At 36.0% G+C, this 19,358-nt stretch overlaps 2 protein-coding genes across 2 annotated transcripts in view; one reads left to right on the forward strand and one right to left on the reverse strand.

Moving 5' to 3' along the window:
- The window catches only part of LOC144443877 (neuronal acetylcholine receptor subunit alpha-2-like), a 50,236-nt gene extending 38,566 nt beyond the window's left edge, over window positions 1–11,670 (forward strand). Inside the window, exons 3-7 of the mRNA XM_078133469.1 lie at window positions 4,290–4,429; window positions 4,999–5,043; window positions 7,590–7,699; window positions 8,963–9,944; window positions 10,878–11,670. Coding sequence (XP_077989595.1) covers window positions 4,290–4,429; window positions 4,999–5,043; window positions 7,590–7,699; window positions 8,963–9,944; window positions 10,878–11,018 — 1,418 coding nt within the window. The 3' untranslated portion in view covers window positions 11,019–11,670. The remainder of the gene's footprint in view (window positions 1–4,289; window positions 4,430–4,998; window positions 5,044–7,589; window positions 7,700–8,962; window positions 9,945–10,877) is intronic.
- The window catches only part of LOC144443383 (dolichyl-diphosphooligosaccharide--protein glycosyltransferase subunit KCP2-like), a 466,884-nt gene that overhangs the window by 159,917 nt on the left and 287,609 nt on the right, over window positions 1–19,358 (reverse strand). The window lies entirely within an intron of this gene.

The following is a 19,358-nucleotide window of genomic DNA, read 5'->3' on the forward strand; positions in this document are numbered from 1 at the left end:
AGTCTAGGCTATACCCGTACGGTCAGAACGAGATTGATTGAATATATACAAGGTTGTGACATACCAAGATACGAAAAGGTCCACGGTAGTCAATAGAACTGTTCTAGATGTGGTGTTCATACATACATACATACATACATACATACATACATACATACATACATACATACATACATAGATACATGCCAATAGCATGTCAAGCAAATGTGAGTTGTTCACCTTGAACTTCACGGCTTGCCACCTCGAGACATTATCAATCATCATAGTAGATGTAGCCGTCAGCTAGATTACGTTTGGCATTTGTTACTTTAACAATAAACGAGCTTCAAGTAAAATCTATTAATTATTATGACATGGTTTCCACACATGAGCCTTTCTAGTGCTGTGATATATTGGTACAAACAGATTGACTGAGCAGGTTAATTTCCCGTCGCTGACAACAAAAACCATAACGAGAAAGATCATTCTACTCGGTGATACGTCGATATCTTACACTAAAATATGTAGAAATCGTACTTAAGATTATCATAAATAACCATCGTATATAGTGTCACTAATTCATATTTTTTTTAAAAATGATTCACCGTACATGACTTGACCTAGCCTTGGACAATGATTGCATCCGGTTGTGATGACGGTTACGAAGTAAAATCAATAATATTTCCCGTCATCCTCAGCGATTTGAAGACATCTTTGAAAAAGGATTTGTCCTTGACACACTCATTGTTATTACTTGCCAGGAATTTATATTCATAGTTTCCCCGAGAGTTTCGTTTTTACTCAAAAATTATTTATCAGTAACTTATGAAATTTTATTGAGTATGACATATTTCCTCGTAGAATCATGCTGGCATTTTCCTTCTTAATTCAATCTCGTCTACATTTTTCTTTGTTTTTGGACAATGGTTACCATTAGGGACCGGTTTGTTTAAATGTTTCTGACATGTATTGTTCTCTATTATATGTTATTGTTCGATATACAATCAAATATTATCTCGCCTAAAATGTGGCATATATATATATAAACACATGCATAAATTATTACTCGAGATTGTTCAACTAATTTAAATTTGGCTAGCTTTCTCACAGAATATAATATGATAACATAATCACTGGTTTTAAGTTAATGTTCACGTGATATAGTGTCCAGCCGTTGTAGTCTACAATGCATTTACGATTTAACGAATCTACACGAGCCGTGGGGGTGAAACGTGATGTTACCCATAGATACCAACGAAACTTGTAATTATAATTAGCACTGTTTCACCTCGGCGGTGATCGACTGGTAATTCATTCACAATCTAGAGATTGTCTGATAGTTCAATGAACGATGAAACCTGCATTCACTTCAAGCACTTCTTGCAACTCCGGATTCCGAGACTACATTTGTACAATTGCAAAGTATTTTAAATTAGCGATTTTGCAGCTATAGCCTGCGACAAGCAAATTTAAGTTTAACTATAGTTACAACCAGGTACAGCAAACAGTTGAATTGGATTCAATTACACTCGGCATATATCATGTTGAAAGTACCTGAGAGTGCTGAGGCATGTACGATTTGAAAAGAACTGTTCTATGGCATCTTTACATGTACATGGAATGACAGGGGAATTTGAAATTCGTCTGTGAATGTGAGCTGTCGTGTAAAGAGGCCATAAAACTGTTTTTATCAAATGATGGAATGTAATACGTAATACTTGTCTAGCTGTACTTGCATGCTGAGTCAAGTGTTATAAATGTAGTTCAGTTATTTATTTGCTCTGTTTGTAACAAGCTCTGTTTCAGTGTAAATGAAATGCTTGCCTACCGCTAGTTGTATATTTGTGTCATTTTGTTGGTGACCAGTGTACAATGTAGACTGTAAGATTGTGTTGCTCAGTCCTATCAGGCTTCTAAACCACTGTGATAGTGAGTGGTAGCTGATAGTATAGCGTATATCACGACTGTAGCATCTTACAGACCATAAACCTGATAGATCAATACACAAAGTGCACCATAGCTAAAATATGTATTGCTAACTCACAGTCAGCTCAGAGACTTTAGTACCCGGCTTGACAAATGTCACTCACCAGCAGTTTTGTTAAGCCTAGCCATATGTTGTGCTTGATAGCGGTGTATCTGAGCTATCTCACACATAATAGTTACATGTGGCAATGAGGGACAGAGTTTGTTCAGAAGAATCTGTTATCAAGCTAGTCATATATGCTTTGTAACGGCAGCATGACTAAGGTGACATGTCTACAGAGAAGACTTGTGGTTGCTACCTATAGTGGCCTATCTAGTCCACAGACTTGTATGTTTAACATCTCAAGGTGTGTTACAGACAGTAACATCAAGACGTGTATCGGCTATGTATGACCACAATGAATTCAAGGTCGTGCGCATGTAGTGATACGTGTAAATACATTTAAAGAAAGTTCAACTTTCTTCTGTTAACACTAATTACAGAACTCTTTAAATCTATCTTGAATAAATCTCTCAATATTTATGGTTCTGTATTTTATCACTCACAATGTGATGTTCACAAAGCTGGGATTCGACAAAATTGACTCTTTATTTTTGCTCGTAGAACTTGAGACAAACGCGTTTCCACATATTCTCCGTTTTGAAATACATTTCATTCCAGCAAACCACTAATGTAACAAACAGAAAAAAATACAATCGGTCACTTTGGTGGTCTCTGTTGATGATGACACAACAAGTTTTGGCTAGGTATTTACTGTTTATCCTGTCTGCCATTGATGGCCAGTATTACATAATGTATCCAGGTCCTAATCCGCAAAGAGAAATACAACGAACCAAGCCGTAGTGTGTCAGTCTCATTGTGTCAACACGGGTTGATAAAAATTCCCTGCGCCACACTCGGTTGTGAATTGAATTAGAACGGAGCATTAGGACTAATAATACACTTTAAACTCTTGGTGAACTTTGGTATTTCCGAGCCGATAATCACAACATCAATAATATCTCAGCGTTAGTTGTCTCTTTTGGTTTATACCTGCCGATCCTAACATGAGATGTGACCCACTCATCTTTCTGAATAGAGTAGAATAAGTGTTTTAAATTTTTGAAATATTTAGTAAACTCTCGACTCAGCTTTCGTTGAATGATTGACGAGAATTCGTGATGATAAAAGCTGGGATTAAACCTGTAAAAGGAATGTAAAATCTAAATATTTCCATAAAAACGAAACTATGTTGACATTGTTAAAGGTGGTGTATTGTCAACCAAACGTCGCTCAGCAAGAACCAAATTAACGACACAACTTCGCCTCCTCGCGGCTAATTTGATTGGAATGGCCGTTTTACGACTCGTTTGTTCTCTCCCTTTTAATGAGAACATCAGTACAATATGTACCGTTACAAAACACACACCAAAACAAAAGAAACTCCCCCACCGACAAATTATCTCCCGGCGAACCACGATACTTTCATTGTATGAGACAGTTCGTGTTATCGATCGAGTAGGGTTATGCTAGTCAAACTAGAAATCTATTTCTTGTCACGTGACATCTGTATAAACTCCGATAACCATGGTACGGAATAATATTTAGTAGTTAGTAGGTCGTTCGTCGTCGAACAGTCGTGGTGTTTTCGCTTGCATGTTTGCCAACGTTCCCCGTTACATAATTGCGTATAGAGCCAGGTCACGTCTTAATCTCCTTCGCTGTCTGAAGTAATTACCCCTATTGAGAAAGTCTTTGAAATGACACTGTATTGTTTTTTAACGTCGGCAACGTTTGCTATACCCAAACAGAGCTAGGCCAGGTTGTGTTTTTAAGTCAGCTATTATACCGTGCACAGTCATGGATAAGAACGTACAATGCAAGCGTGCTGACGCGGCCAATTCCGTTATATCAGTTGATTCATTTCGATACTGAACAATAATTAAAATTTGGATTTCTGAAACAAATGTCCACACACTTAATGAATACAGGGTATATGTTAACAAAAAAATGCATGGTGTGAAATTTCAATTTGTTCACATCTTACACACTCATCTGGACTCTCATAATCCATGTACAAACTACTCTTCATTATATTAAGATCCTTAAAGTTTAATATGCGTAGAACATTTACAGTAGTCAACCTTACTTTGAGTTATGTACCTGTATAACACTGAACAGCAAGGTGTTTTAATTCAAACCGCTGCCAATAAGGATTTAAAGCAACATTCAACGGTAATCATGTAGCTAAACCTACATTCGTTGAGTTGTAACTGTGAGAAAGATTGTATTGTGTATCTCTCGTCATTATTTTTTAAAACATTTCTCCTTTATTGTGTTCCAGGGTACACCGCGGCCGACGCAGAAGAACGTCTATTTAATAAACTGTTTCAGGGCTATAACAGACTTATACGACCGGTGGTCAATAATTCAGAAGTTCTCAAAGTAGAGTTTGGATTATCAATATCACAGCTTATCAATGTGGTGAGTCTGCGCTGTAGTTGTGTCGATTGTGACCAGCATGGTGGCGCTACACTATCAATGAGTTCTCGAGATGATTCAATCATAAGATGTACATGTACATGCGTGTACATTGTAACAAATAATACGGTGGGGAGGGGGGGGGGGGGCTATTGCGGATTGTCAGCCTGTCATGAAAACATTCGAGGCTTCATGAATAAAATAAACATAAAACATCCAGCAATTTCTATTTTTCCGAACTAGGGGTATGTGTTGTGATTCTATTTTTGGTATGAAAACACACGACTCGCGGTCATAAGCTTATTCTGACCAGCGGAAACAAAAACGTGTATAAGATGCCACGTATTAGCACAATCTCCTCATAACATGTTTATGAAATTGTAACTTCATCTAATTTCAACCAACTAACTCATAGTAATAGTCATTTTGTCTTTGGGCGTCCACGCTTTTCAGAAAGAAAAGAATGAAAGGAATATTTTCATTATGCTGTTATGAAAGTTCTTTATTCTGAAGAGGGGTTATAATGAACAATTATTCTCAAATTTTGAATATTTTTTGTCACTTTCTTTCAGGATGAGAAAAATCAAATCATGACGACAAACGTCTGGCTGAAGCATGTAAGTCTTTACAAAATATTCTTTCTTTCTTTTTTTAAATAAATTTACATGTCCTTTGTTACATTGACTAAATCTATGATGAAGAGATATATAATTAAACTGTAGTATTCCCCCATCTTACTATTGTCCTCATCTCAATTAGATGAACAGCTCCACTATATATACTTTTAGTGCTTTACAAACACTAGTACCCGTCAATAAATCGCACTTATCTCTCAGTTATACGTCAAAACTTCATTACAATAAATCGCGTACAGTCAAAACTTTCTTTCTTTACTGAACAAGAAATCAGTTCATTGATAATAACGTTTATTCAATTTGTAACTACCGTGTGATAAATTGTAATCTCATACGATATGAGATTGATTGAAATGACAGTAGGGGAATGTTATACATGAAAACATTGTCACTGGCCCAGAGACCGCATAATACTCTCTGTAGCTGTTGGTGTAATCATAGACAGTGGAGAAGTGTCTATGGTGTAATGTACTACAAATATACACCACATCCCCACACCCCATGCATACAATCATACCAAAAAAAAAAACGACTTGAAGAAACGAAGAAAAAAACATAGCCCATTTCGGATTAGGATTAAGAGCTAGGTGTGATGAAAACTGGTTGTTGGCAGAGCTATAAAAAAATGGTCCAAACAAAAGAATGATCCCGTGTGATCCTAACGCTAATGCAATGGCCTGGGATTGAAACGTAGCTCTTTAACTCAGGTTACGCGCCTCCAATACACAATGCAGTGGATGTACATTCCTCCAGTGTATACACTATAGACCCAATGGCATTTATTTACATTAAGTGACGTTCTTTTCAATTTGAACAATTCTTTGTAATTTAGAAAATTGTTCCTTCTTATAGGCAAGATGAGGACAGGTGTCTGTTTACACCACAGAGTCTGTCTATTAAATTTGAATACTTAGTGATGTCGTGATTTTCTCCATCTTTGTAAACTTTCCTTTTAAACTATGTCTAATTTGACAGATTATTCATCAAAGCATTGCTTACAAATTCATGTCGTGTATCTATGAAATTAAGTAAAATTCGGTCAATGTGTCATAGATGTGCATAGAATAACTTTGAAATCTACGATACCTATGACTGTCGTTATACCCATACAATGGATTAGTGTATACACATTTTACATACATACATACATACATACATACATACATACATACATACATACATACATACATACATACATAACATACATACATACATACATAACATACATACATGTATACATACATACATACATACATACATACATACATACATACATACATACATACATACATAACATACATACATGTATACATACATACATACATACATCTACAACGGTATGTGGAACTCGTGATTCACATTAAAACTAATTTGTTTTAACCAGAATTACATTTCTCACGATAGATCGCTCGTGACCACTTTAACGACCTCTATTAAACGAACGTTGAAAAATTAACACTTTGGACCGACCCACAAGTGAGGTTACCATCATCATTACCTCGTCACTTTATTAAAGTACAAATAATATCTTGACTAACTCGTAATCGGAGAACAACCGCCGTGATAGGATATGTCATAGTACCCAACCGCCAATATAAACCAACTTTCAGTAACATTCACATAGCTATGCATAGCTTCATAGCGAGTTTTATCAGTAACGTGAAGAGGGTAATGTAACACTGTACAGAGTGCAAATCTAAACGACTGATCAAGAACCCTCCCTGGGGTATTGGCTCTCATAATATTTAATAAGTTGTAGTTAATCGTTCAACATACATGTTTCAATACGTACATGCGTTGCTTGCCAAAGTAGAGGCACATTTTTATTCACAGATAAATGCATTATCAGGGGAGAACATCCTGAGGTTGATCACCCTATTTGAAAGCAGAATGAGTAAAGAGGAGATTTTTATAACACATTACATGCAAAAGACGAATGGCCGTTCTAGGATTGACATTTTGAAGAATCTATACACGTGTAGGAAAGGATTCAAACACACCGCTGATTTATATGTGTATTTACTGTCGGAGAATTTGATGGCTGTTTTATGGACCCAATATAAATTTTTGATCACGTGTTGCTAGGTCTAGAGGTTATATGATATGACAGGAGTGATGTGAACAAATACGTAATAAAGACAACCGCATCAAATACGAAGTGTGGAATGACAAAAATGCGTATTCATGATACTTTCGATGTGCCCGTCTATTTTCCGATTTCTCCAAAGCCTTCAAGGAATGCGAAATCTTATAAATGTACAATTCTTCTCAATATATTCCCAGTACAATTAGATGACAAATTCAGCATTAAAATTTCATAGATCAAACTTCAAAATTCTACCTATTCCTTTTAATCATCACCAGTATCTTACACATACATGAATAGCTAACCGAGCTAATTATGTTACAACAATGCCATCACTTTTAATATATTTTTACGTCGCTTTACTAAAATAGTCATCAATCGTATTTAGAGAAGTATTGAAATGTTGACCTTAATTTGTGATATATTTTATATTTGTTGACAGCAATGGAATGATTACAAGTTACGATGGGATCCGAATGAATATGATGATATACAAATTTTACGAATCCCCTCACAGATGTTATGGTTACCAGACATCGTTCTTTACAACAAGTAAGACAAGAATTGTGTGTGTGTGTGTGTGTGTGTGTGTGTGTGTGTGTGTGTGTGTGTGTGTTGATATATTTTGATATTTATGTATTTATGTTATATTCATGTTGAAATTGGAAAAAACAAATCGTATATACGCCACTTCCACACGTTCTCTAGATACATCAAATTCACAATTCATAGTGAAAGCGCCAATCGTCTCCCAAGTTTTTCTATCACTTTAATTTTGCCCATTCTCTTTAAACTTGTACAAGAAATTCACGGTTTATAAATTAGAGGGTTGTTTTTTAGCACAATTGATGGACAAATGTGAGGGCTGAGCTGAATACTGCTAAAAATGATTGGCATTAGTATTTTGGCATCAAGGCTGTGAGACACTGCATTAAAAAAGATTTGACAAGATGGCGGTATCACTGCCAGCCCGTCAGTTCATCTACACAACTAATCTATGCAGTAGACTTGGTTTATATAGGCTGTTGTAATACTATTCACCAATATACATATACAGGTTGTAATGCAATCTTTTACAGCCAAAATGATGTAGGCTTGGTGTTTCACTCATGTAACATGACATTTATTACACACCATCAGACAACTTCTAATGCAAAAGAAACAATGACATAGGTGCTGCACACAGTGGGGATATAGAAGTAGTCAAGTTAACATGTTGATTATCAGTTAGAAAATAAAAAAAATTGCAGCCATTAAAATCATCAAGTCCATGTGTAATGTTTTCATTAGAAGCATGGTTTTACTGCACTGTAAAAGAATAGCAGTGCTAGTTTTTGCTGCAATTTAAAGAATTTTACACTTTGCTAGGGTAGGATTGAAGATTGAATAGCTATACTGTGAACTTCCAACATGCAATAAAATGTTACAGTATATAATGTACTTGTATGTATATAACACTCACCCCATGAGGGATGGCCCTCACTGGACTTCTTGGGAGACAAGTGTTATATACTTAAAGAACTATCCAATACGAATAAAAAAATAACTAAAGATTATTTATTTATTTATTTATTTATTTATTTATTTATTTATTTATTTATTTATTTATTTATTTATTCAGTCAGTCAGTCAGTCAGTCAGTCAGTCAGTCAGTCAGTCAGTCAGTCAGTCAGTTTGTCTGTCTGTCTGTCTGTCTGTCTGTCTGTCTGTCTGTCTGTCTGTCTGTCTGTCTGTCTGTCTGTCTGTTTGTTTATTTATTTATTTATATACATATCAAATAATAAAGCCTGATTATATTCTGTTCCTCTTTCACAGTGCTGATGGAAACTACGAAGTCACTCTGATGACCAAAGCCCTGGTATACCCTGATGGAACAGTTTACTGGTTACCACCCGCGATTTATAAAAGTTCGTGTAAAATTAATGTGCGATATTTTCCCTTCGACGAACAGCAGTGCATAATGAAATTTGGTTCTTGGACTTACGATGGAGCTCTCATCGATCTGTATGCCATGGACGAAGATGTAGATTTAGAGGATTACTGGGAAAGCGGTGAATGGGATATCATAGCCTCGCCCGGGACAAAACATACGATACGTTACCCTTGCTGCCCTGACATCTACACAGACATAACCTTCAATTTTGTCATTAGGCGAAAACCCTTGTTTTACACCGTCAACTTAATAATACCATGCGTATTAATTTCTTTCTTGACGGTCTTGGTGTTTTATCTACCGTCAGACTGTGGTGAGAAGATAACACTGTGTATCTCCGTGTTACTGGCTCTTACTGTGTTTCTTCTCCTGATCTCAGAAATCATCCCGCCAACATCTTTATTGATTCCTTTGATCGGAAGGTATCTTCTTTTCACCATGGTTCTGGTGACTCTGTCCATTGTCATCACGGTCATTGTTTTGAATATCCACTATCGCTCACCGACAACACACGAAATGCCAAATTGGGTCAAAAAAGTTTTCTTAGATATTCTGCCTCCATTGTTGTACATGAAAAGACCGGAGCCCACAGATGAATATGGTGAAAAACGACGGGACAGTATGGAACTCAAAGAACTCATGTTGAATGAAGTCGAAAAGAAACGTCAAAATAGTGACGTTGGTATGTTTGAAAATCTCAACTGTAGTGGATACACTGTAAATGCAATATCAGACGAAATGTTAAGTACGGGACCGGATTCGACCTTATCGGGAGCCAAGTCTTTCAAACAGGAACTTAAACAAGCTGCCGAGAGCGTCAAATTTATAGCCGATCACCTAAGAAATGAAGTCGAATATGACAGCGTAAGTAATGTGTGATGATTTTCTTTCTTTCTGTCTGTCTGTCTGTCTGTCTGTCTGTCTGTCTGTCTGTCTTTCTTTCTTTCTTTCTTTCTTTCTTTCTTTCTTTCTTTCTGTCTGTCTGTCTGTCTGTCTGTCTGTCTGTCTGTCTGTCTGTCTTTCTTTCTTTCTTTCTTTCTGTCTGTCTGTCTGTCTGTCTGTCTGTCTGTCTGTCTTTCTTTCTTTCTTTCTTTCATCCCGTACACTCTTTATATCTTGTTAGGGATAGATTATCATATGTATATATTGTTCGAGTAGTATTTTTATTTTTATTTTGGTTTCTCTCAAGCTTTAGGGGAAATTTACAGATTTTCGTTGGGTCCCAAAGAATTATTGTCTTCAGACTTCTTACACTTTTTTTGACTGAACTCTTCAAAATGTAAAATCTAATCAAGGCTTTGATTGTTCTGTTTTGAAAAATTGAAAAACCTGACATCTGATAGATATACTACATGATACAGAAATCATACCTTTCCCCACTAACGAGTCACAGCCCACTCTCTAGTCATGTAGTATGTGCGTCATTTTTGGCACAACCATTTGCTCAAAAGGTACTTTATTAGGTAAGTTGACTGGCGTCATGCCCCGAACGACGGCGTCATCCACAACTTCAATTACCGATTCTCGAACTGATCATGACGCGTGAGGGCGCAGTTGACTGTAACCTGAACGATTCGCCGTTGAATTGTATAATACTCTTGGAAAGCACTCGAACAGGAACGCAAACAACGACGAATTTATGTTCAACTTGACTTTAACCCCATATCGTATACACCGTAATGATAACAAGAAACGAAAGTATTAACAGATTAGAAACAGATAAAGAAATGACCACAGCAGAACCATTTATGTTGAACCTATTTTTAAAATTTTGTTTTTTGGAATTTATTTATTCAGGTGACTGAAGATTGGAAATATGTTGCCATGGTTATTGACAGAATTTTCCTATGGATTTTCCTAATCGCTGTAATCTGTGGTACAAGTGGTATTATTCTATCGGCACCACTAATATTTGCGTCGTACACGCCCCAGCAATAATACATGTTGTACATGGAATTCAAGAGGATTGACATTGTGTTCGCAATCTCAACTCGAAGTTCAAGGCTGGATATGAATCGAAAAGCTTGTTACCAAATATACATCTGAAGGACCTGGTGACAGTTTAATCTACTTGACTTCTAGTTGGGGACAATATGAAAGAGGAAATGACGTCATGGATTGGAAAATAGTGTCTCTCGGTGATCTACTTTCCATCCAAGTCACAGGAAGCAGTCAGGACGGATTTGATTGGTCGTGATAAACGGATGTGACGTCACTACTTTCAAGTTGACGATTACAAACCGTAAGCTTACTCGAAGATACAGTTAATTACCCGGGAGATAAAAAAAAACCTCGAGATATTGAAAATTTCGACTTTTCCAAACAGAGTAACCTTACTTGAGAATAATTTTTAGTATTTTATTCGGATTTTGGGCAATAATTTTACACCATTCTGACAACAATGAGGCAGCATTGATTTGCTCCTTGCAACAAAACATTTCCTGATAATATGCAAATACAGTTTAGGTTGTGTATTTCTAACGATCTTATATTATGTTCATATATGACTAAAGTATTGTTGTGTGATTTAGTAACAACATGTGATTTTATCTTTTAACATGTGGTGACATTAACTGAATATTTCCAAGTCTTTATTTTGGTGTGATATATCGAGTCGTAATGGTCTTGACTGTTTCAAGTTTATTTTTCTTTGCATAAAGTTGCTTAATTTGTTGTAAATTTAATGTGTTGTGTACGATTTCTTTGATGTGCTCATCTCATTGAGCATTTAATGGGTCTATTTTGCGCACAATTTTATTCGGGGTATAGAAAGGGGGAAATACAAAATGTGATCATACCACCCAGTGACATTATGCAGTACAGTGTAACGACAGGTAAAAGTATGCAGTAAAGCTGGCACACAAGAACGTGCCCAGAGCATGTAATGCTTTAAATTTCTGATTGCAACTAAAGAAAAGAAAATGAGCGAACGGTGTTCAATATACAGAGGTCATCACGACAGACATTACATTACGTCGGACACATTCTTATGACCGATCGAAACACGGAAGTTTAATGAATGTTTCCATCTGAGATGACTTTAGACTGAGAGGTTCATCGTTTATCCATTTAAATTTCCACAAACTCCAATTACTGTGGTTACATAAGTGTAAACAACAACGTATATTTCAGTCATGGATATCTTTCGAAGGCTTGCAATGTCGTCAAAATTTTGTATATTAGTTTGGGTTTAGGTCGGGGTGGGGGGGGGGACATCGACAGCAAATGCGTTTATGTAACTCAGCTAATAAACGAACGTCAAAAAGAAATTAACCTGTCAGGAATTGATGTGACTCCTGATCATAATGGGCACTGGTACATGCGACAACATAAAAAATGATAAGAAATGGAAAAAAAGTCTATGAACTGGAAAGTATTATACATTTCAAACGCTACTTTATATTGTATAACTAGAAAATAATATTTTTTAGAAAGTAAACGCCCATTTTGAAAAATCATGATAAAACTAGTGTTATCGATAAAACGGAGAGAATGAGAAAAACTCAAGATATGGTGTCGAGAGTGATTTTGGTCCAACAAAAGAATAGCAACGAGTCTTTTTTTCAAGTTCAAAGCAAGCCGTGACATGATTGTAACCATGTGTGTTGTGTTGAAGACAAGTACACTGATGGAATGATCTCGTCACGGTTTTACAGTTATTTCGTTAAAAACAAAGAAATATTCCCTCCTTGTCTTTCTCATGATGTCTCTCCTTGAGCAAACATCAACAGTATTCACTTAGCGTACACATTTGAGTTAATACAAAGTCGTGGCATGAAGTAACCGAGACGTGTGTAGAAAGGCAGTAGAATGTGTGGTTTAATGATATGAATAATATGTTTTTACGTTTTATTTTGTTTGTTTGTTTGTTTGTTTGTTTGTTTGTTTGTTTGTTTGTTCCTTCGTTTGTTTGTTGAATTTTCAATGCGATTTTTAGGAATTGAGCAATACTACTTAAGAGTTATACATACTTATTTAATACTTAGAACAATTAAAAAGAGGGAAAATATTTTGAAAATAAGATATTGGTACAAAAAGAACTGATATAGAAATGTCGTGTTACAATCACGATCAGGGCTGTATAGAAAGTGTGGTATACCCAACATCATTAGAATTGATACATCCTATAGTTTTTCCCTTTCAAAACGTCACTCAGTTAGTGCCAGGACGCTGACTTATTGGGTCTCTAGTATTTTTTTTTTTTGGGGGGGGGGGGGGGCTGTCATTGCGATATTGTATTACTATAGGTGATAACATGTTATACTTTAGCCAAAATTAATTTTGATATCAAATCTCCTCTTCTGATCTTTTTATCAAACACAACAACCTTGTGGAGTTGGGTGACTTATTAGTGAATGCATGAGAGTGATACACTGTAACACTTGTCTCACAATTATTGATAATTGTGAAAACTACTTTAATTAAATGACGGTTCCACTATTAAAGCAGCATAATACTCAAAGGGAAAAAATGACAATTTGTTCACTCTCATAACGATGTTACCTAGACTATACTTTCCCTACAGCTACGATCTTGGTTGTAAGTACACAAGATGATGATGACGACCACGGCCACGACCACGACCACGACCACGACCACGAGCACGAGCACGACCACGAGCGACGATGACGACAACGACGACGACGGCGACGACGACGACGACGACGATGATGATGATGATAATGGTGGTGGTGATGATGATGATGATGATGATGATGATGATAATGATGACGACGACGTACGACGACGACGATGACGATGATGATGCTTACCACAAAGTTTTTTATGTACATTGTTTGACGCCAACGAATTTAAAATGGAGAATAAATACTGTTACCCTGTTAACAACGGATAAAACGTTAAACATTGGCCAACAAATTAATTCCCTCTCTAAATTTAATTTCTCCGAGAGTTGGCTTGCAGTTTATTGATTTGTATAGTTAATTGGTTCCTTTTTCTAAGTTAACTGAAGGCGTACAGGAAGTGACTAATTTTACAGAGGAGTACTAAAGTAATAATCCTAGTAAGTGATTAATCCTAGCTTCCTGTGTTCGTAGTGGATTACACTCATTTGAAGGCTTTTAAATTATCTCTATTAACACATTCAAATATGACGAATTTATTGAACAGTTAGTTTTAGTCGAAGAATGCATATGTCATAGAGTTATACCAGTCCTATTTCACATAGTTATTACTCAACACACGATGATCTCGTATTTAAAAAAAAAACTTATCACGATCTCACAATTTTCAAATAATTCGTTAAAGTTTTATTGCTTTCTTTATACACAAGAAAAGGAGAAAAAGTTAGAAAATTAGAAGTGACGGTACGGTGATGTACAAAAAGTGACAAAAATCAAATGGCGTGTAAAATAAGAAGTGGCACTCGCATATAAAAAGCGACGGTGCCGTACACATTGCAAGAAGCGATGATGACGTTTCTCACCAGCCGGTATCATCAAGAACAATGGGTTGTCACAGATACTGGGTTATATATACCACACACATGTCAGAAACCTTGTTTGTGATTAAAGTTAGGCCCCGAATAAACAGCTAATGTCTCGTGTTCCTGTTATCTAATTATTAGATTAGGTGCATGAGAAGTTCGATATTTATGCCTGGTATTATATTTTATAAGTGGCTTTTCTAGCGAACGAAGAAGTTTTTAAGACAAGTTAATTTAAGTACTTTCAGTCTATTCTTCCCAGCTATTTTTCTCTAATCGTTGGTCATTTCAACAAGTTGAGACCAACGGACAAGTTCTATCAGACGTTCATTTGCATGACGGTAGGTGTAGGCGTAAATCTAGTAGTCCGTTCTCTGCACGGGCACGTGGTTCATGAATTCAATGAATCCAAAAGTTAAAAGTTTTACCGTTTTATAATTAAGTTAAACATGTTAAATGAATGCATGAAAGCATTCTGGTTACGTTTTCTGTCAGTATTGTTTAAACCATCGAATTGTATATATTTTTAATTGAATTTCAATAATTAATTCAAATGTTTTAACATAACTCTCATTCTTTATTATATCAAAACTTGCCAGTTTACAAAAACGCAGTTGGAGATGGCGGCCATGCTAGAGGTTTCAGATTGACATGCTTGTTCTGCATTGCAAATAAAACAGCCAAATGCTACTTTAAAAATCATTCCAAATTACTTTCTACCCATTTATCTCGACTAGAATCAGGTCGAAGTCCATTCCGTGAATAGCATTATACATGTCATTGATTGCAGACGACACAATGTGGCCGGCAACATTTGTGGGTAATGTCCCTCGGGGGGAGGTTTAGGTCAAAGTTCTAAAAGTCTGACTTGAGGATAGAGTGGAAGATTTTCCGTTACTGTGAATGGATACATATGATTCGTAGAATGCAAATAAATTTATATTCAATCCATGCAGTTATATAAAGAAGTTCAAACTGAGTATTTGTTCTACAGTGGTTTGTCTTTAAGTGAACATAAGAAAATGAAAATACTAGTGAAAAAGTAGACAGTGACGGTGTACAATTATTTATCTTGTTAACTGATATACTATACTATAAAGAAGTACTTAGTGTATACACTCAAACTGAACATACTATTACAGACAAATCATTCTTTTCGAATCAGACTTCAATGATTACTATAGCAAAAGCAGCTTTCTTTAGAACTTGCAGCAACTTTTGTAGTAAAGTTTATTTTGTCAATTTTAAGTTCTTATTACAGGTATAGGATCGACATGATTCATTATAATTCCTTACAAATCTAATATGCTTAACCAGGTCTATATGTGTACACTGTGCGATAATTTTGATTATTCATAGGTGTAGCTATTGTAAGAACATATTTTTTTTATCACAATGTTTAATTTTGACTGCATATCTGGTGGATAGAACTCTGCCAATTTATTCCAATGGTACATTTGTCTACGTTTAGCATAAATGGACACAGAATTTGACCTTCGACTTACTTCAAGATAGTATTACCTTATCGCGTTCGATACTGAAGACGCTCATTCGCTTGCTGAATACGTAAAGAGGTTGATGCTTGCCCCATCATCTAATCTCTACGTGCCTACGACCTAAATGTGACCTGTAATGACATCGACGGCGCCATCAATAGTCGAGATTTGTTATTAATTTGTCCAGTGACGTCACTGCAGTCGTATTCTCTTTCTTTTTGATGTTTCGATTCTTGGTGTTATTGATGTTTGTGTTTTTTTTTCGATTGAAAATATACATTAAAAGATATATTTCTTAGTATTTTACGTTGGCTATCTATAACTATTAGTGATGACAACCCTGGAGATATGAACCCCAAAAACTTAACTTGAAATGTCATTGAATTTCAGACTGAAATATTCAAAGATTTCGTGGCCATATACATTGTAAATTCTCCAGTGATCTGGTTCAAGTGTACGAATTCCATTTTAGTTAGGTTTCTATTCTTTTAAATACATTTGTTTTTGTAAAAACGCGTCTCCATCTGATGCAACGTCACACGTAAGATCACACTGCCCTAAGGATGGATGCACTATTTGATACCTGTCTTATAGCCGATAGATTTTGACATTTATTTAAGAAGGTTTAACTTATTTTAAGTGTAACGATTATCTCAGTGAAAATTATTTTTTCTGTCAATCAAACATTGGGATGGCAAGTAGCTGCACACATAGTAGTTCAATGAGTTGGGTTGTAATCGATGGCTACACAGTCTTGACGTCTGAATTGACTTCATAAAAGAAGGATCTAAGAATTCAAAATTAGTGGCAGGTTTAATGCTAGCTAATTTACAACATCTTTGTGATGGTGATGGCAAAGCGGGGGATCAACAAAGCGGTTCATTTGATGATCTCGAGCAATTTCCATTAGTGGTAATAACCACTTCGGATCCGCAGTCTACTAAAACCGTTGATAAAGTTGACCAGAGTAGACGGGTTTAAATCAACCAAGTTCAGCACAAACCATGGACACCTTCATCAGACAGGAGCAATTTGATGGTTAGGACAATCAGAGTAGGGAATCTAATCAAAGCAGGTTTTTTTTTGTTCGTTGTCTTGAGTAAACGTACAACATGTATAAAGTGGACTGGTTGAACTATCTCATCCAATTTAACACGACATTTTCACTGATATCCAAAAAATGACCTGATCAAATTTGAACAGCGAATTGCATATATCATGACTTTATGGTTCTAGCCCCCCCCCCCCCCTCTCTCTCTCTGCTTCCGACTTGAGGTATAATGTGGTACAGACAGTTTGTATCATTTGTGTTGGTCAGGTTTTGTAACGCAATCTACCCTTTCCTCCAAACAACAAGCAGACAATTAATACATCAAGAGTTCTTAACATTGGGTTAATCTGTTGATAAGGACTGGATTATGCATCCAAAATACCAGGTATCAATTTTGAAAATTGTGTTTCGAGCAGAAGTTTATTTCATTGATATAATCAAAATTTCATGTCCAGTCCGGCAAACTCTTTACTCATTTTATCTATAGTTTAATCTTTTTGGCACTAACACTAAAATTGCAACGGAGATCGTCAGCAGAAAAAAAAACCACTCAAGTACAACATGAACAAGTGTTTTGTAGGCAAATAAATAAACGAATACATTTGTACATGGCGTTGTAACAACGAATGAAATATGCTGTACATGCAAACGTTCAGCAGGTTTACGACAATTTCACTGCTCATTTGACTTTAATGTATTTGGTGAATGTTGTAGAGCGAAAAGAGTTCTAGGAATTATATACACCATTGGGATATAAACCAACTCATGATGCAATGCCAGTAATATCGAGCTACATTTCTTTGTATAACGGAAATAAAGCTCTTTGCAAATTAAGTATTGGTGCAGCAGGTTGGTGCTAGCTATGAGTGAACACTGATGTGACAAACAACACAAGCAGTAGAGTGGAGCCTCTGATTGCAACTTTTTCTCAAGTGAATAACACATATAACTGAGGCGCATGCGTCACTATCAGCCACTCGTACTCTACCAAAGTTTCGATTTGTGCCAATCTTGGTTTTCTATACCTTGGTTTCCATAGTAGTATCGCAGACATTTCCAAACGGTCTCACATGATCACGCGTACGGTATCTATATTTTGATGAGTGCCTTCTTGACAGACCACATCAGGATTTCTTATGAAACTGCCATTTTCTCCCATGACGGTTTACGAATTAAGTATACGTTATTTGTCACCAAACACTTTGCTGTAGTATCTGCCGGAAGTAATAGGTACAATATGGAGCCGACGTTTAGGCAAGCTCTTCCAATTCCTCACCTTACTGGCTAGATATATTTGGAACAAAATCATGACCAGTGTGTGAAATAAAAACTGAAGTCGACAGATGATCAAAAAGGAAGATTTCGTAAAACGTCTGATGAGTCTGTTGTACGTTGACACCTTTAATTGGCTCTGGATCTCCGTGAACTTGACGATTACTTATAATGAAATCCTACAGTGTTTGAAGAAGAAACTCTCCGATTTGTGAATTTCATAGTGTGTTCCACTACAGTAACTTGTGACTTCTTGATAGAAATAGCGAAACAAATCATAAAAAGGAAAATATTACCAGACAGTTTCTTCGCACTATCATTTGTAATTATGAAAATTTGAAAGCAATTTAACTAAATTTGCATAGTTTTGAGTTTTAACGATCGAGATGAACCCAGTGACTCACTTTCTATTAAAAAAAATCGCAATACTAAGTGCAATCATTAATGGTATATTCCTCGATTTGAATTCGAAAAGAGTATTCAAAAATGACGACTATTTGTATGCGTACGTATAAGTATTGGTAGCCATTACTCTACGAGAAATCAAATATAAATCAAACGTATATTGGTGATGTCGTAAAATGACAAATTGCCATGGAAATCAGCATGTAAATAGATCAGTCTATCGATGGAAGAATAGCCCTACAATTGTTACAAACTCCACATTAGTTTTGATGTAAATTGAGTGCAAGGCAATATGGGGTCCTGATTTGACCCCCGGACAGTTTCAATAATGGTTCTTCATTAGTCACATGGTTATCATGTGACCCACGGTCCACTGGAGTAACGCTTTCGAATTATTACATAGAGATGCTGAAGCCAATAAAAACAATACGGACTTGCGGGAGAGTCGAAAAAACTGTCTAAAGGAACATTTATAGCTGGAATCAGCTAATTGGGTGGGTAGATCAAAACGAATTGAATTAATCCGCGATATTATAAATTTCAGTTAATTAATAATAAATCAAATTTACCTTACTTGCAACTGTTCTGTTTCCATTCCTAAGAACTAG

The sequence above is a fragment of the Glandiceps talaboti genome, chromosome 12 (assembly GCF_964340395.1).
Source record: "Glandiceps talaboti chromosome 12, keGlaTala1.1, whole genome shotgun sequence".
In the NCBI taxonomy this organism is placed as follows: Eukaryota; Metazoa; Hemichordata; class Enteropneusta; family Spengelidae; genus Glandiceps; species Glandiceps talaboti.